Source organism: Podarcis bocagei (genome assembly GCF_964188305.1).
Source record: "Podarcis bocagei genome assembly, chromosome: 4".
Lineage (NCBI taxonomy): Eukaryota > Metazoa > Chordata > Lepidosauria > Squamata > Lacertidae > Podarcis > Podarcis bocagei.
Genome location: NC_138128.1, coordinates 83193446 through 83213159, shown reverse-complemented (window position 1 = coordinate 83213159; position 19714 = coordinate 83193446). Strand labels below are relative to the sequence as shown.

The 19714-nt window shown below is 42.7% G+C and overlaps 2 protein-coding genes across 4 annotated transcripts in view; one reads left to right on the top strand and one right to left on the bottom strand.

The window, feature by feature from the left end:
- The window catches only part of TSPAN14 (tetraspanin 14), a 43724-nt gene extending 28151 nt beyond the window's left edge, over positions 1-15573 (top strand). Inside the window, exons 3-9 of the mRNA XM_081190968.1 lie at positions 1956-2006; positions 5533-5679; positions 8534-8704; positions 9823-9948; positions 10163-10207; positions 12357-12476; positions 13648-15573. Coding sequence (XP_081047094.1) covers positions 1956-2006; positions 5533-5679; positions 8534-8704; positions 9823-9948; positions 10163-10207; positions 12357-12476; positions 13648-13719 — 732 coding nt within the window. The 3' untranslated portion in view covers positions 13720-15573. The remainder of the gene's footprint in view (positions 1-1955; positions 2007-5532; positions 5680-8533; positions 8705-9822; positions 9949-10162; positions 10208-12356; positions 12477-13647) is intronic.
- Positions 14341-19714, bottom strand: part of LOC308585291 (rap1 GTPase-GDP dissociation stimulator 1-like) — a 41458-nt gene continuing 36084 nt past the window's right edge. For all 3 annotated transcript variants that reach the window (XM_081190924.1, XM_081190925.1, XM_081190926.1), the window contains one exon: positions 14341-19030. In XM_081190924.1, the coding sequence (XP_081047050.1) occupies positions 18888-19030 (143 nt within the window). In that variant the 3' untranslated portion in view covers positions 14341-18887. The remainder of the gene's footprint in view (positions 19031-19714) is intronic.

Here is a 19714-nt window from a genome sequence, read left to right as displayed (position 1 = left end):
GAACCTGACCCTATACTCCACCGGGAGCCAGTGCAACTGGTAAAGCATTTGGTGAATATGCTCCCATGGCAGGGACCCCATGAGGAGCCTCGCTGCAGCATTCTGCACCCGCTGGAGTTTGTGGGACAGTTTCAAGTATCTTCTGTGACCCGAATAATGTTACAGTGGACCCTCCGGATACGAACTTAATTCAATCTGGGGGTCCATCCACAGCCTGAAAAGTCCGCAACAAGAGGTGCCGCTTCTGCACATGTGTGCGGGGCAAGTCCCAGAAGTATACACTTCCGGGTTTGCTGCATTCACAACCCGAAAGTTACGTTACCCAAAGGTAACGTAACCCAAGGTATCACTGTACTTCAGAATGAAAGAAGAGCTCTGCAGGATCAGACCAAAGGCCCATCTATTCTGGCATCCTGTTTCCCACCAGATTGTCTATTAATGGGAAGACCACAGGCAGGACATGAAGACAATAGCCCTCTCCTCCTGTTATTCCCCAGAGGCTGGTATTCAGAGACATGCAGTCTGTGATCCTGGAGGTAGCTTTTAACTCTCCTGACTAGTAGCCATTGACAGCCTTGTTTTCTTATGGCCCAGTCTTGGGGCCCAGTGGTACATTACAGTTCCACAATGGGACTTCAGTTGCACTGGAATATCGCACCCTGGTTTTCCACCTGAGCTTTTGAGATCACGAGAGCATTTTTTCCTCTGAAAAAAGCGTTTGAATGGCTCTCACTTTGGCCTCATGCTGTGCGGCAGTAAATAAGCTGAACTGGCACCCAGCTGGTTTGCTTGTTGGGAGCTCAAAAATAAACAACCTTTGCTTGGGGCAGTGTGTGTGGGGGGTAAAACGCATACTTGTGTGGCGGAAATTGCGATGAAATAGCTGCTTTTGCCGGAGGGGAAGCAAAACTGATCAGACCGAGCACACTGTGTAAACGAGTTCGGAAATTCATTACAAAGATAACAGTTGCCTCTCGCTCACTCATGACTTCCTTCCTGTTTCATCACCTTCTCAGCTTCATCTTCTCTGTAGAAATGCTCCTGTTTAGGCTGTTGACCGGTTCGGCATATCTGTTCCAGAGAGTGCTCTTTTGTGTGTTGCGGTTTTAATATCACTACAGATGGGTGATTTATTTTCCCCCTACCCTCTCTAGACTGAGAAGTGGGGCAGGGCAGTTAGCACAATTCCATCTTTGTGCCTCAGCGTATCATATATGTGTAGGGGGGAAACTGGGCTCAGATTATGCTAATTCCCTCCTCTTTGGGGATCTTTCTGTTCATGCTTACAGCCTCTGCTATGTTGTCAGCTGACATACAGAGCCTTCATTCCACAAGGATTTTGAGTTTGTTTGGTGGTGGTAGTTTTTGAAGCCACAGTTTCCCCCGCATAATCTCATTACGTGGTAATTTTGGCTCTCATTTTTCCACTCCCCAGGTAGGGGACTCATTTTGAAAAGAGGGAGACTGCTAACATCAGCACTGTTCAGGAATGAAGATGCTTCAGCCCCTCTGATAATTTTCATAGTTTTCTCTCTTTTTTGGCACCTTCTATTTTGGGGGAGACTCAATGCAAAACATATGCCACATTCAACCGTACCATAGATTTATATCAACTGTCTACCTCAGCTTGTCTTCCCCAGATAGCTGCAGCCAATTCAGACCTCATTATGTGGTTAGGTTACCTTGGGCAACATCCTAGACTCTACGCTTGCCTTGAGGCTTTCCACACCTGAAAAACAGCAGCAGTTGTAAAACTCTCACCCGAAACGAAATTTCAACACACCTGTGTGGCAGATGTCCTGTACCTGGTGTTTCATGATGTTGTCCCTCACTCGATCCCATTGGGGAAAAAATGTGATGTACATATTGCCTCATAATGATTGTTTCTAGGTGGGGGTGCGTGACCAAACAATGCTTTCCAGCATATAATAAGCATGTTACTTTTTCTTCCCTAGCTTGCTGGAGTTGCCTTTCTTGGGGCTGGTCTTTGGGCCTGGAGCGAAAAGGTAAGAAAAATGACTCTTTGCTATAGAGAATTGAGCTGCTTCTCATTGAGGAGGTGCAAGGGGTCTCACACAGCACATACACTCATCCTTTACACATTGGCCTTTCTGTTGAAGGACAGAAATCCCGACTAGCACTGCTTTTCTGCCTCCAGGCTTATTTTCATGAGTGTTCTGCAAAATCAGCTACTTATCTAGGGGGTGCAAAGAGCCTTGCAGCAGAATCCTGCATATATCTATTCAGAAAGTCCACAGGGTTCCCTGGGGCTTGGTTCTAGGGAAGAAGCCTTAGGTTGGAATCCTCTATACAATTCCTGGAAGCAAGTTCCTGGGGCTGTCAGGCCCCAGCTAGGCATTTAAGTGGGGAAGCCATGCCATCTCATCACTTCCACACTCAACCTGGGCTGCTGATTTTGGTGGAGGTAATATCTATATCCTGCCTCCCTCTTTGGCCATATGGCTGTTACTGGGGCAGATCACCCGTGTTGCTTTGAATCAAAGCTTGGGAGGGTAGATACCTAGCTTCCTAAATTTATTGTTAGCTGGCATGCCTAATTTTGCACCGGGTTCTCTTCTACCCCACCCCACCCCTATGCTCCCCCCCACACACTCCTCTTCCTCAGCCAATGCTTTAGTCTATATGAAAATTTAGTTTCAGCAAGGGAAAACCACAAGTTTTGTGTTTGAATGAAAAAGCAGCGATTCCTGCTCCCCCTCCTCACTCCTGCTGCCTCTGTGGGGCCTGGTTTGAAGATGATAGAGTGCAGCCCTTTTGCCCAACATCCTTTATGAATTCCTTGTGCTAAGGTTATCCCTTTTTAAATGGGGCCCTCTTTTACATGATTGTAGGTTCTGAATTTGTTAGACATGCTGGCTGTTCTGCAGTTAACCATAGGGTGATGATGAGATTTGCAGGTCAGGGCGGGGAAAAAGGAGGCAAGGGGATATTTGGCGCATTTACGTTTAACTTCTAAATGATAGGCTATTTCTGAAGCTTCACGCAAAATGGGCAGAGTTCCAGAAAAAAAATAGTTGCTATGGTACCCTTTGTCCTCCAAGGACTGACTTAACACACACACACAAGTTCTGTAGGAGGGAAGCATCATATGGCTATTACTCACACCAAAAATCAGCAGCCCAGATTTGGCCATTTTAATTGGGCAGGCTGTTGATCTTCAGGGCCCTGGAACCTGAAATTGTTTTCTTCTGCTTAGTAATGACAATGTTTTATTGCATTTAATGAGAGTGTTAATGTTTTGGGCTTTGGGTTTTCTGGTTTTGCTATTTGTATTCAGCTGCTAAGTTTTATTAGTCAGCCTGCTTTATCCTACCCCTCACCCGCAAACTGTTCCCAGGTAAATAGTCTCATAGAGAAAATACTGCTGCTCTTGGGATACTTTGCTGCGATTCGTTGCCACTCCAAAGGCACCTTCTGAACCATTGCAACCATAGAAATTCCAGTGGAGTATATTCAGGCAGTGGGTTTATCAATGATTAGGAGAGTGGGGCAGGGATGAAGACAGGAAGAGAAGCAATTCTGAATGAGAAAGTGGGGGTGTTCTATATCCAAAATATGGGCATTTTTACCTGTGATATTGTGATAGGTAGTATGCAATGATTCTTCAACATCAACTTCATTGGGCTGGTCGTGTTGTGCGGATTCCTGAGTATCGTCTTCCAAAGCAACTACTCTATTCCGAACTTAAAAATGGAAAGCGTAATGCTGGTGGTTAACGAAAGGCTGTCTCAAGGCAACTTTTAAAAATGTAATATAAACACCGACAACTGGGAAACGCATGCCTGTGAGCGCTCCAATTGGAGAACAGCCTTTACCAAAGGTGGGCTTTGAAGACACTCGAACTCAGGACGCAAGGGAGAAACATGCTAAGAGGAAGGCACGCTTGGCAAATCAACACTGTGATCAACTCCCACCCGGAAACCAATGTCCCCACTGTGGAAGGACATGTGGATCCAGAATTGGCCTCCACAGTCACTTATGGACTGATTGTTAAAACCGTGTTTATGGAAGACATTCTTACTTGGCTACGAGTGATCGCCAAAGAAGAAGACTTGAGAACAGATGTGGGCAGAAGGTAGATTGGGATTTGCTGTCAGCCCTCTGATCCAACAGGGCTCTCCTTATGCTCTCATGCGTTCCAAAGAACTCTGTGGGCTGGATCAAAAAGTGCCTTTCCGCTTGGGAAAGGTCCCTTTTGCTCACCGAAGGACTCCTGGATATTGCAAAGAGTTTTGCGTGGTACTGGTGAACCCCAATCCAAAGTTGCTTTTCCACTTGTGCAAGGAGAAGAATCACAAAAACCGCTATGGAGCAGCCACCCTGGTATTAAAGGTTGCGCAAGGCTTTCCAGGGTGTTTCTTTTTCATTGCCACTTCCTGTTATTTGGATCTCTGTGTGTGTTTTTAACAAAACCAAAGCGCTTCGTGTCGCACAAATGAAACACTTGTCCTGTCTCTGCCCACCAAATCTATTCGATGGTACCAGCTTCATTGTGCAACTGCCCCCATTCTAATGTTTTGGTAGCTGGTGACGTTGGTTTTAAAAGGAAACACAATGCTAATTCCAAGGGGAATTCCCGTGAAGCAGCTCATATTTGAATGATGCTACGAATCACTGTTTGAGAGAACTATCTGCTCACATTTCTTCTTAAATTCTTTCTGAAACTCCTAGTCATTGTGCTGTGTTCCCCCTTCCCCTGCTGAAGTTTCCAAAAACTTTACTGAGGGCATGTACCTGGTGGGAGCACCACAAACACCTATAAATAAAGGCTTATTTGAAATGTAAATATCCAGATGTCAGGAAAATGATAATAATAATTAATAATAATAATTAATACCCCAGTGTTGCAGTAAACAGTTATTACTTTGATAGTTATTTAATCCATCCAGAAATGATGCGTTTTGTCTCAGGTGCAGGGAAATGACTGCATGGGGGTCTTAGGCTGACAGCTGTGTCCAAATCAGAAATAAAAATCATTTTGCAACTTGTCATTCTGTTAGTGCCACCTAGTGGAAGCCTGCTTGGCTGCAAGGTCCTTAGATCAGTTGGCAGAACCTGATATTTAGGGATGTTTCCTGATGACAAATTCAGTAGTGTGTACCTGACAAAAGAGCTGAGGCCAGCCCAGGCTCCCTTTGTGCACATAGCCATTTGATGCTTTTTAATATATAGTAAGTGAAATATAGTAGGTAATTTAAAATCTAGTCAGTGAAACGACCTTAAGTCTTATTCAAATATTTTTCCTCGCGGTATGCAGGGTTACTGCAATTAAATACCCTGTGAGGAGATTGACGTAACCCCCACCCCTAACATTTAATTGAAATTAAATTGCACTGAGCCTTTTATGCATGCAACACATATCCTTCTATGATGCAGGCCTGCTTTTGAATTGTGTTTTGAGGTATATGGTATCTTCACAGTAGAATGCCAGGAAGCTTTAATTCATTAAAGTCATAACTGATTAGTACAAGGAGCAGGTTCTCACTCTTTCTCGTTTTTGCTTCGTTTTAGGGGGTGCTCTCTGACATATCCAAAATGACCCGCCTCCATGGCTTTGACCCCGTGGTCCTTATCCTGTTTGTTGGCGGAGTAATGTTCATTCTGGGATTTGCTGGCTGTGTAGGAGCCCTGCGGGAGAACATCTGCCTCCTGAAATTTGTAAGTAATTGGATTGTTGGGTGTGTGTTTTGTTAGCCAGGATGGGTCCCCATCAGTCAGGATTTGGGGTTTGTTTATTTCTCTGTGCAATTCTTGTAGAACTAGGTCAAGTGAAAGCATCCTAATTACAGCCAGTAGGTTAATCAACACATTTTAGAAAATTTGTCAGTGAAGGACAGCATTACCTGGTGGGCAGTGAATTAAGGGATGTTTGTTTTGTTTTGTTTTGTTTTGCTTCTGGGGTCTTAGTGTAGCGTAGTGAAAAACATTTCCTAACATTGTTAGAAGTCTTTAACGGCTGTCTCCTATAATCTCAAGGATTGTATAAGATTAGATACAATCATATTGTAATAAACAAAAAACTGGCCTTATTCCCTTATGGGGAACACAAGAGCCCTTACAGAGTCCTTTGTAGGTTCTCCATCAGTCAGAGAAAATAAAAGAGGCCAACCAGAGAATATTGAGAAGCAAAGCAGCTTGTAAGCCTGATCTTTATTCAACTGTTGCAACAGGGTGCTCCCCTCACACGCAGGAAAGGAGGAGAACCCAGAACAAAGGTGTGCCTGCCCTTATATAGACATTTTAAATTCCCTGCCCTGGAGCTCAAGACCACCCCCCACAAACATCATACCTACATCACAGAAAAGGTGGTCTACAACAGAAATGTGAATGTTGTTGTTTTTCCTGTCTGCCAGGTTATCTGATAATGCCTTATCTGATTTCCTTTCCTGGTAGTCTGCCCATTCCTTTGAGATGGTGATTACCCACTTTCTGAGACAACGGGGAGGTTTCCCCAACTCCTCCCTCCTTGCAGAGAAAACATTTGGTCAGTTTGGGAGTAAAAATGGTTTCAGGGCGGTCTTGCTGTGCTGCTCCAGACATGTGGTCCACATATCCATGTGCGCGCCTGGCCGGCACATTTATGAGCGCGCGCACACACACACACACACACACACACACATATATATAAGACCTTAATTTTTTTATTTCAATATTTTTTAAAAAACACACACATTGAACTACCATTTATTTATTTTATTTACACCCCGCCCTTCCTCCTGGATGATCCCAGGGTGGCAGACACAGCAGTCATAAAACATTTTAAAAGAACCTTAAAAACAGTTTAAAAACATTGTCAGCAGGTGATCTCAGGGTTGCCAGGAACACTGTCTTTTAGCCATCAAATACCTGGGCGAACAGGATTGTTTCTCTTGAAAGTTAGCAACGAGGGAGACAGACTCTAATTCTGAGAACCACAGCCTGTCAGACTTACCCGTATTTGTTATTGAGGTGTTAGCAAAAAGAAAGAAAAAGAGAACTTCTGGGTGTATTTGCTGGGATACATTAACACTGCATGACCTCAAACCTAGAGGAGAGTACTAGCATCTCTTAGCTTCCGTGAATGAGCATTCCATTCTCAAAATTCTGTAACTGCCACTTTCAGCATCATTTTTATCAGAGCAGCTTAAGAAGCCAGTAAGTTTTTGGTGTAAGAATTTAAAATTTCTGCTTTGCTAGCGACTGTTACCTATATTCAGATTCTCTCCTAGCTCAAATAAGCCCGATATGTGGGTTATCAAAAAGGGTTACCTCTGTTTTCAAATGCACCTATTCTGGACAGTCCAGTTTTCCCTGTCTTGTTTTTTCCTTGTTTCTTTGTCAAGTATTGTGAATTGCAGCGCAGTGTTTTAGTACTTTTCACAGATTGCTACAAGCAAACAATGTGCAGTTATTTTGTGGGAAGTTTGTGTGTCTCTTCTAGTTGAGTTTTATCGGGCGTAATATTTGGTGACCTCTAAATGAAAAGCTTTGTTGGCCTCCTTCAGTGATTTCTCAACTTTCAAGAGCCCTTTCTATTTTGCATTACAGAGGGTTAAGGGGTGTATTCTAGGATACACATGGTGAACTTTCCAAATTTATATGATGTTATATGAATTAGGATATATATATATGTGTGTGTGTGTGTGTGTATTTATATATATACACACACACATACATATACATACACACTAAATCATATGTGTGTGATTATATAAATTTATATAATTTAGTTTATTATTATTATAATATCTATACCACTTTATATTTTTAAGGGGGGAAATCCCAAAGGAGTTTACAATACATTAAAACGTCAAATAAAACAACCCAGAGCAAAACATTATTGAAGAAAGTCAAATATAAAGTAATACATTCAAAGCCACACAATAACCAGGAAACTAAAATATTACCTTAAAAGATTTCAAAATAAAAGAAGTTGTAGATAAACTGTCATTTTAAAACAGCATAATTAACAAAAGAATAAAATATTGCCATAAGCAATATGTCTGCTGCTGTTGCTGCCCCTGGCAGTTCATGGCAGATGATGACTGTGAAAGCTCAGGCTCAGTGACCTGGGTCTGCACTAAGAGACATCCAAGATGGTTTCTGGCACCTTCAGCAGCCTTGGCTTTTGTAGCTGGAGTCAGTCAGAGCCCCACCCTCTCAGGCCGGGTGGGAAATGGCCTGAGAGGGTGAGGCCTGAGGGTAGGGAGCAGGTCTTCCAGGATTCACAGCCAAGATGGTTAATTAAGACAACTGTACAAAATCTGAGCTATAGGATAGCTCAGATCTAAGGCCTTGCAAGCAGATTTTTCAGTACATTAGATTAAGGCCGTCTAAATGTTGAAACCAACCCCACCCCAAGTCCTGTGTATTAGAGAGGAAGATCAGTAGTGGTCTTTTGGTCATGATCACCGATTGTCTTCTTGAGGGACTTCAAGGTCCCCTGGAACACTGTTGGAGAACTACTGGCTTGCTTCTGTTTTGAGCAGAATCTCATTCTTCCACCACCTCCACTCTCTTCTTTGTTTTGCAGTTCTGTGGCACGATTGTGCTAATATTTGTCCTGGAGTTGGCAGCAGCTGTCCTGGCTTTCTTGTTCCAAGACTGGGTGAGGGACCGGGTGGAGACGTTTTTCAAGAACAACATTAAGTCTTACCGAGATGACATTGACCTGCAGAACCTCATTGATTCGTTGCAGAAAATGGTAAGTTGCTTTGAGAAATCTGCTTGGCCTTCTAATTGGGAAAACAGTAGTGAGTTAGGGTCTTTAAAAAGTTCTTGAGAAAGAAAATGAACTGCTTGTTAACCTGAACCATGTACAGTGGTACCTCGGGTTACAGACGCTTCAGGTTACAGACTCCGCTAACCCAGAAATATTACCTCAGGTTAAGAACTTTGCTTCAGGATGAGAACAGAAATCGTGCTCCGGTGTCGCGGCAGCAGCAGGAGGCCCCATTAGCTAAAGTGGTGCTTCAGGTTGAGAACAGCTTCAGGTTAAGAACAGACCTTCCAGAACGAATTAAGTTCTTAACCCGAGGTACCACTGTATTGGATTCCCTGAAAATTTTTACCATGAAGGGTGAATGGAAGTTGTGATCTTCTAAAACAGACTTCCTCAACCTCGGCCCTCCAGATGTTTTTGGCCTACAACCACAATTCTTAGCTAGCAGGACCAGTGGTCAGGGATGGTGGGAATTGTAGTCTCAAAACATCTGGAAGGCCGAGGTTGAGGAAGCCTGTTTTAGAAGATTTGCCCTAATGTGTTGAATATGCAGAAACCAGTTTACATGGAAAAGGGGTATTCAGATATTTGACCACTTCTTTCTGCAGTCTTGAATTCAGCAACACATATCTCACATGAACATACTGATTGTACGCTTTATCTCTTGACATAAGACCTCTCTGTCCAGCAGCTGTGCCATCCCAATCAAATAAACAGAAACATAAAATGTGCTCATAGTTTAGTGACAATGGGAATGCTACGTAATTCCCCCCCAAACGCTTCTGTGTATGTTGTTCATAAAACAGGTATGATAGTTGGGTTTGCCACCCTAGGGAGTGGCTGTACTAAATTTTTTAGAAAAACAAAAAACAGGGCAGATCAATCTAGTTAAGTTTGCCAAAGTCCAATTTGTGATTTTGGTAGTTGCCATTCTTCATGATTATCAGTAAATTATTTTATAACAGGATGCCCTATTTCAACAAAATCATCTACATCACCCATGTGATTCAATGCATGTAATCTCTTCGTTGATTTTTCTGATACAGGTACTAAATCTTTTGGTACATCCCTAGTCTAACAGAGTGATTTATCTATTGCAGAATAACTGTTGTGGGGCTCAGGAGCCGAACGACTGGAACCTTAACATATACTTCAACTGCAGTAGCACAAGCAAGAGCCGTGAGAGATGTGGCGTTCCTTTTTCCTGCTGCATCCAAGATCCTGCTGTGAGATATTTCCTGTCTTCTTAGTTCTGTATTAATACTGGTGCTCGGAAAAAGGAAGTGTTTCCTGAACTGAGCGCGTAAAATGTCGTCTAAAGTCTCGTATGTGTGCTGCTTTGCAAAGGACCCTTCATACTGATTTAAAATAAGAAATGCATTGAAATCTTGCCATGGTTGATAAACTATAGTGACACCCCTATTTTTCCTCTCTCTTCAGCAAAAGGTTGTTAACACGCAGTGTGGCTATGATGTAAGAAATCTGGTGAGTATGTTTGTTTCATATATCACTGCCCTACCTCCCACCCCCAGTTTTGCTTTCCCACAAGGGATTAGGAGCTAGGGCCACTGTGAAAGGAAGCGTCAGGCAATTGAACTTGGTAAATTCTTGATGCAAGAAACTAGAATAGGAGGCAAGAAGGATCATGCCATATCAGTAGCCTTTCCAGAAGTATGTTGGAAACCATAGTTGGCCAAGGCTAGTGTCTTCCCAATACAGTTGTACCTTGGTTCTCAAACGGAATCCGTTCCGGAAGTCCGTTTGACTTCCAAAAATCAAGGCACGGCTTTCGATTGGCTGCAGGAGCTTCCTGGAAGCTGTGGAAGCCGCGTCAGATGTTCGGCTTCCAAAAAATGTTCACAAACCAGAACACTCACTTCTGGGTTTGCGACGTTTGAATCGCAAGGCGCTCAAGAACCAAGGTACGACTGTACTTCTTTGTTATATGCCCTTGGCGTGTACTTGCAATCTGAAGGAGTTTCTGGTCTCCCAAGTCTCCATCCCAATGTGCTGTTACCAAACTGGAAATGACAATAAAATAACAGGACATGGGGTTTTTTTTTGGTGCACTAATATGTTCAGTTCTTTCTTGCAATGTATGAGAGAGCAGGGGCTGCCTGCTTCTCCAAATTCCTTTCACTCCTATTAGGACTGGACAATAAATCAATATGTCGTCCAAATCCAGTTTAAAGTCCATATCGTGATACTGGTTTTATAGTTTTTGACCTGGCAATATATTGTGAATCATTGTGTGTGTGTGTGTGTGTGTGTGTGTGCGCGCGCGCACGCTTTGTAGAAACTGCAATGTGGGAAAAACTGAAGCCAGCTTATGCCTCTACAAAGCTCCATCCTTATTTCAGACATTGTGGTGTATCTGTATATCACAGTGTTTGAGAGCTGTACAAAGTAGCCTTGGACAAATTACACCCTTAGCTGTAAGATATCAGGTCAAATCAGCCTGGTGAGTCAAGATTGGCCCACAGGCCAGAGGTTGCTCACCCCTAGAGATGAAGGTCTCTTTTCTTTCTCCAGCGAACAGCATGACCCTGTCAAAGGTTGAAGGGGGTCTGAAAGTGTAAGTGGATTTTTAGCATAATTTACAACGGATACTACAAACACAGGGAATAATTTCCCAGTGGAAAATGTGATTAACCTGTAAAAAAAGAAGTGCAGAAGCGGAAACAACTATTGAAGTACTGGTGTCTGTTGGAAACTTTGTTATGGTTGAGTTTGAATAGCAAATTGGTTGACCAGACAATGCAATATGATATTCATTAGTATGAAATCCTTTTCCTAAAAAGTTGTGGGAGGGGGGACTCCTTTGATGTTTGTCTTCCCTGCAAATGATGATAAATGTTGTGTTGAAAAGAAACAATTACGATGATGCCACAGCTAAGTGTAAATTTCTGTGGGCAGTACAACTTTCCTCACAGACTTGAAGTGGGGTGCAACTTATGAATGCATAGTCAACTGTCATATGCACAATGTCTTGTTTGGAGGCATTTATTTGTGGGTGTCTAGCAATTAATTTTCACATGTTACATTGGTCACGTTACATTAGACACAGGTCATATGTCAGAAAACATTTCTTCCACAGTTCCCAATAAACATTACCAAAATTTTGACGCATCCCCATATTAGCTCTTTATGAATATCGTAGCAGGTGGATTATATTCATTGATACTTTTAGATAAAAACCAATTCTCCAAGTCACAGATACATTCCTGAGTTTACATCGGTCATATCTTTTAAAACACAATCAAAAGAAAGCATTTTTAAACTACCTGTGCCATACTTCTTTATTCTTTCTGTAGCCACAAAGGTAAAGAGGTGGTTGAATAAGATTTTCATTGGTTATCTTTTACTGTTACAGTGAAGACAGCAAGAGAGCAAAAATAGCAGAATAGATTATGCAAAGTAAGAGATTTTGCCATTTGATATTGGTTGTAGAACCTAGCTTTTCTAGGTGCAGAATTTTAATTGGTTTTAGTTCAGTCCTGCCCATAGCAAGGAGATTCCAGTTTTGTTGTCCTTGCTTTTCTTAAAAATAGAGGGAGTAACAAAAAGAAAATGCACATGAAATATTCTCTCTCTCTCTCTCTCTTTCCTGACTCCTCCTATTTTCTCTTTCTAGCCTGTATCCGCTTGGGGAGAACGAATTTACACCAGGGGCTGCATCCCTGCTCTGGAAGCTTGGTTGCCCCGGAATATTTACATCGTGGCAGGAACTTTTGTGGCAATTTCATTATTGCAGGTGAGTTCCTGTTGGCCTGTTGAAGCAGCAAATATTATTTCTTACCCAGTGATTAGATCTGTCTACTATTACAGTGTTTGGGTGATGAAGAATTGTTAGAGACAAATATTTGCGCAAAAGATACCATTTGGTGATCCCATAAATAGAGTTGCTAGCTTCAGATTTCAAAAATAGCATCACTGGGAGTGGAACCCGAGTAGAATTTGGCAAGTCAGGGACCAGACCATAGCAGCACCTAGATTTTCATTGGCTTTCCAGATGCCTGATTGTTGCCTCCCTAGCAGAAAAAGTTTTACTGGTTGGACCAGTAAAATCCAGGCTGGTTTGTAGCCTGAGTGTGTTGTTCTGTTCCTCATCCCCACCTGCCCGCCCCCTTAGATCAAGGAAATTGCCATATGGTTTGGTTTGAGTGTTGTTCTCTTCCCTGCCCCATATCCTTCTGTGGCTGTTAATGGTCTTCTAAAGGAAAATAGAGGAATGAACGTGTTGTGTTGACTGAGCAGTTATGCTCACAAATCTCAGTCTTGCAAAGCAATTGTAATACAGTGGTGCCTCGCAAGATGAAATTAATCCGTTCCGCGAGTCTCTTCGTCTAGCGGTTTTTTCGTCTTGTGAAGCAACCCTATTAGCGGCTTAGCGGATTAGCGCTATTAGCGGTTTAGCGGCTATTAAAGGCTTAGCGGATTAGCGGCTAAAAGGCTATTAGCGGCTTAGAAAAAGGGGGGGAGCGGAAATAAATCGGAACACTCGCAAGACGTTTTCGTCTTGCAAAGCAAGCCCATAGGGAAAATCGTCTTGCAAAGCAGCTCAAAAACGGAAAACCCTTTCGTCTAGCGGGTTTTCCATCTTGCGAGGCATTCGTCTTGCGGGGCACCACTGTAGTTTTCCAACTTGAAATGTGGGCAGTGCTTTTCAGTGGAAGAAAGCAGCACAAACCTCATTGGTTCCAAACCAGTTAAAGGCCTAATCTATTTTTCCAGGGCTAAATAGTTCTGCGATATCCCAGCACTGTTGACGAGGACTTCAGTTATTTCCAGGCTAGTTTGAAACAGGCTAGCAAAAGAGCCAGAATTTGCACTGTTTTGTTATTTTCATAAAGAGCACCAGACTGCTAAAACATTTTCTTTCTTATAAATAGTGCTTGTTTTGCCTGTCTTTTCTTCTTTGTTAGATATTTGGGATTTTCCTGGCCAGGACACTGATTTGTGACATTGAAGCTGTGAAGGCAGGCTACCATTTCTGAAGACAAGACAAGAGATCATGTGTAAAGACAAATCAGTTCTCTCCCCACCCCCTGCTATGGCTGTGAGCACAAGGAGAAAAGGAACAAAACCGGAGAAAAGTCTTGATACAACTAGAGTGTAAAGCCATAATATATCACTTAAAATTAACAACAACAAAAAACATAGTTGGATGCTACCCGACTTCAGGCTGGAGCTGAAGAACCTGCTCCTCTTCTCACCTGGCTAATGAATAGTTTTACAATGCTGATCTCTCGGAAAGAAGATTTATCTTCATCCTTCTGTACACAGATGTGAAATTGCGGCAGGCACCAGTGGACCGTTCTAGATGCTCCTACCCGAAAGCTGCTACTGTCGAAGGACTGTTGCCTTAGTTTTCCTTTTACAGTAGTTCCTTAGAGGTTAGAATTGTTACATTCCAAAAGTTGGTCAGTGCCTAGAATAACGCCCCACGATGCCAAATGATCACATTTTTGGGCGGGGTTGGGGAAGATACATGAAATGCCTTTAAATATGGAAAACTTGTTCAGGGAATGTTGTGCCTGTTGAGAGATTGAAGCATGCACTGTGTGAGCGTTTTAAATGAGAGCCATGTTTGTACAGTGTTGCCTGGGGGGTTTAAAAAAAGGGGGGGATGTCGTGTGCCGGGATCAACTGTACAGAAGGGAGGGATTTCCTCTTATTCAGGCCAGATCTTATGTGTCCATTTTTGATGCTAGAGATCTGAAGAGAACACTGGAGATACTTCAAAAGGACTTGCCTTACCTACCAGGATTTGTAAAGTAAAAGTCAACTGTACGTTCAACAGCATCGGATCACAGGCCTCCTTTGGAAAGGTCAAGGCTGATTTCTCACGCCACGTCTCCTTCTTAATATGGCGTTATTTATAGACATTTGAGCAAGGAAATGTGTCCGCACACAGTTTTGCTAACGTTACTTCATATAGTAGTAGTTCGTAAAGCCATTTATCCGTTGGACTGAAGTTTCTCGTTTTGCTAGATACCTGGAGCCATACCTCTTTGGACCACATTTCTATCTTTTTTTGTGGCAGTGAAAAATGCATATGCTAACGTCTCCTAGGTATGTGTAAATAATTGGATGTATTGGATGTTCAGGGGTATTTGAATCATGCAAAGCTGTTTAAAAGTGTGCACTGGTCATTTCCACTTCATGTACGGCAAATAGATGCTCTTACGCTTGTCAGGTTGCGGCCCGTATCAGAGCAAGGTCCCACGACCAGCCTGCACACAGCTTGTGACTCACCAAGCTGAAAAGAGCCCATCAGCCAGATAGGGATGCTGAACTGATAACACAGTGCTTTGATTTAAACAGGTGAGTTGCTAGAGAAGCTGCTGTAAGTTGCTTTATACAGCTGATGGGCTGCATTCTGCTTGGTGGAGCATAAGCCTACTCTAGAGCCTGCCATAAAGAGGTGGTTTGTCACCGAGAATGAAAAAGTGTTAATTTCTCTTTTCAGGATTTTGGCCTCATGGGCTTTCTTTTATGCAAGCTGTTTTAATATGACCCTCGTTGAAATGGATGGCATGTGCCCTTAGAGTTTTCAACCATCCTTCACAGCCATTCCACATAAATGCCTGTGTAGAACACAGTTCCGAACAGTGAAGTCAGCGATGTGTTTTTTGGGGACGCCCTAGAAAACTCTTGTTTGGATTCTTCCTGACAAAGGACTGAACTTTGGTTCAACTGCTTCTGAGGTTGCCTGATTATTTTTCTTCAGGGACTGCAGACTTGTCTACACTGCCTAACACACTTTTATAAAGTCTGTATTTGTGTAATTTTTGTAAGATTCTCTTTTTTTACTGCATGTAGAATAAGCAGCAGCAACAAAAAGCAAACTCTGTGTGTGATTCCTTCATTTAAAGTGGAACATTCCTCTGGCAGAAACATCAGGCAGCACCCGGCTTGTGGAGGGGTTACATTCTGGGTCATCTTGCACGATGGCGAAGCCTGCCCTACCCCCTTTGCACCCCATTATACCTGCTATTCCTGCTACTTCTGGGTTTACAGCGATGCTCATGTACATGATCGCACACAAAGTGGTCGTGGCCTGTATTTGTTTTTTTAAAAAAGACCTGAATTTTAAACAACCATTATCTTGAAAATATATGAGCCCATTTTCATGGACTAACCAAGCTAATGTGCAGAGATCTAAAACTGCCCTTAGTACAGTGGTACTTGGTTCTCAAACTTAATCCGGTCTGCCAGTCTGTTCCAAAACCAAAGCATTCCAAAACCAAGGTGCTCTTTCCCATAGAAAGTAATGCAAAACGGATTAATCTGTTCCAGACTTTTTAAAACAACCCCTGAAACAGCACTTTAACATGAATTTTACTATCTATTGAGACCATTGATCCATAAAATGAAAGCAATAATCAATGTACTGTAATATAAAATAAACAAGACAGTATTGTAGATGATAAAAATAAAAATTACTTTTTTTTCTTAGCTGCACTGATAATATTCACTGTTGGGGGCTTTTATCCATTTCCGCAGCCACACAATCAATCAATCAATCAATCAATCAATCAATCAATCAATGAGTAGCTGAGATGGGTTCCACAAAAGATGGGTTCACAAAAACAAATTAACCAAAAAAGCCTCAAAAACAAAAATGCAAAATAAATAGCAAAAACAAAAGCACTAAACTTAATCCGTCCCAGAAGCCTGTTTGATTTCCAAAATTTTTGAAAACCAAGGCACAGCTTGGTGCAGGTGCCCTGGAAACAATAGCCAACAGCCGCATTAGGCGTTCAGCTTCCAAAAATCGTTTGAAAACCGGAACACACTTCTGGGTTTTTGGCATTTGGGAACTGAGGCGTTTGAGAACCAAGGTACCACTGTAATTTGCTAACACGGAGAAAAGCTGTTTTTACAAGATGATGGGATGCAAAACCATCTTACAAGCTGTGCTTCCTGGATATTTTTGGTTCTCTGAAAGAGAGATGGTGACTGAAGGTGTTTCTACCTTTCTGATCCAGCAGTAGGACCTCCTCAGGCATGTGTAAAGGCTTTTCTGTGATAGCTCAGATAACAAACCCTTTCCAGAGAGTGCTGATGAGCCTCTCTGCTTTATGTTTACTATACTCTCTTCCTGTAGCTGGGAAAAATGACTACGTGCTGATTTTGTTTTTAGGAAACAGTAGGATCCCTGCTTTCTGATTCATGTTCTTATGCTGGACTCTTTTTCAGTTTGCCCCAGGTAATAAACTCATACCGGTGAACTCTGCATAACTTAAAGCCCTACAGCAATCCATTTGGTGGCATGAAGTTTGAACAAAGGATGCAGGAGACTTGCAAATGATAATGCTTATAAGTCATATAGAGGAAAACCTCCTTGTCTCCAGCTAGCAAAGAAGAAGCTATAATAGCCTGTGAGAGTTAAAGAGCCAGCAGGCAAATTCCTTGACTGATGAATATCAAGTAGCACTGTGGATTTAGCAGCCAAAAAGACACCCCCCCCCCCGCACGTTTTTTGCTTGCTGGAAGACACAATCCCTAGGAAGCTTCTCCTGAACAAATTGCATTGTGCTAAATGAGAGTTGCGCAGGAAAGATTTTTAATGGGTTGTGCATGTGCACACAAATGGCCTGTTTTCTCTCTTTTCAAGCTTGTCATCTCAAAGGTGCAACAGTAGCGATTATACAAATTTCTGATTAGGAGAACACCCCCCCTCCCCCACTTTAGAGGCAAACCTCAAACAAAAAGAATGTTTTTAAAAGTATCCTGCAGCTACATCTGCTCAGAGAAGCCAAGTATAGGAGTACCTTGGTTCTCAAATTTAATCCATTTGACTCCCGAAACGGTTCGAAAACCAAGGCGCATGGCTTCTGATTGGCTGCAGGGGCTTCCTGCACTCAATCGGAAGCCACGGTGGACGTTCGGCTTCTGAAAAACGTTTGCAAACCTGAACACTCACTTCCGGCATTCGGGAGCTAAGCCATTTGACTGCCAAGGTACCACTGTACTCTTCCAGAGTCATTTGTCTGCACGTACCCCATGGTGGGAAGACGATGGAGTGGCCATGTGCCTTACTTTACGAAGGACCCTTCTCTAGCTGAAGTCTAGCTTAAAGTTGAAGAATCACGAGATGGGAGATCGGGGCATTGATGTTGCCCATCAGCGTCATGTAGAATAAGCAGCAGCAACAAAACGCCAACACTGTGTGTGTGTGACTCATTCATTTAAAGCGGAATATTCCTCTGGTAGAAACATCTGGCAACCCCCAATGTGTCCAGGGGTTGCGTTCTGGGTCATCTTGCGCGGCGGCAGAGCGCATAGCCTGTCTGCCCTTCCCCCTTTGAACCCTGTTATTTCCTGCCACTTCTGGGTTTACAGCGATGCTCACGTGCATGATTGCGCACAAAGTGGCTCTTCCTAGGTCTGAGCAAACATAGTTCTGCCCCTGCCCATAAGGCTATTAGATTTGACAAAGTTAGCAAGCAACCCTAGACTGCTTACAGGAAGGAAAACAGAATCTGATCAAATGCTGTAGGGAGATGATAGGGCTGATACAATATGATAGCTAACTGTTTGTTGTCATCATATTTTTTGGCTTTATTTTACTGATGAAGGCAAGGTTTGCATGTTTGCTTCCTTGAGTAAACACGCACAAAACCAGAATGGCCTATATGTTACAAACTAGCATGTCTGGGGAAAGTAGGCAGGAACCGAACTTCCAAATGCTCAAAGATGCAATTCCGCCATTAATATATTCTGAAGTTCTATAGTGTTTGCCAGGGCCCTGTACATGTGCTTCCCCCATGATGGATGGATATTGTATTTGCACATGATGAGAGGGCGATCTGTGATAACCATTCCACAGTTAAACAAGTGAGTTTAATGGAGTCATTTCTGCTGGAATGCAAGGGAGAATAGGATTTAATCAGGATTTAGTGTTTTGGGGTGATGATGTTGTGGACTTGGAAAGAGGCTTGTGTGAATATCATTTTCCTTAACATCCTATTCAAAAAAGCCCATCACCCAAGGCCCTTCAATATATTTTTTTAAAAAACAACAACACACCAGCTCTAGCAATATTTTGCTTGGATGCTTGGACACAACAGATCAAACCTGATGCACTGCTTGTTAGCCAAGGCAGTACTAAACCGCAGTAGCATGTTTTGTGCGCTAAGTAGATATCCTTCCATATTTATGGTTCAAAGAGGCGGTGCTCCTCATTCAGTATCTGAACAGCCATTAGCGCCTGTTTGGCTACATTACCATTGATGTGGCCACAGAGCTTCTCAAGGGTTTCTTTCATCTTGTCCTCTTCAGCCTCTTTCCGAAGGTCACCTGAAGGAGATCAAACATTTTAGCGGAATAGCTTGCAAAAGTAAAGGCTGAGGAAGCAAGCAGTGTAGTATATAATAGCTTCACCTTGCAATTTGGCTTCCTTGATTATGAAACAACAGCGAATCTAATGCACTGGATGCAATCCTGACAGTGGCTCAGTCCTCCCCCCTCCCCGTGTTTCTTTGTGTGGGGTGAGGCAATATTTAAAGTAATATTCTGAGAGAATGCAGGTAACTGCTTCTAGTGGGGAACAGCAATTTTTTGCCAGTTCTTTGTTTTTCCTTTATTTTGGGAGGGAGTTTCAGGCATACCTACATTATTTCATGGCTAGTGTAAAGCATTCCCCCAACTAAGACTTTGTCTCAGTTGTCTGTTATTTTTAAACGGAGGTGAGGGGAATTACTCTGTCTTTCCAACATAGTCCTACTTTAGCTCCCCCCCCCTCCTTTCTTCATTTCAGATCACACGCAGTTTCCATTTTTGCTTGCTAATATCAATGTTACTCCAACGTCCTTTCCCCACTTGTAAGTATATTTTTATCTTATATTCCAGAAAGGGTTGCCGAATCATAAACAAACCCTGGGCTTCTCTCTCCCCAACTGACTCTCACGCCGAAGAAAATCTTATCTCAATTCAAAACTGATCTGTGTAGATGGTATATTCTGAAGTATGTTGTTGCAACCC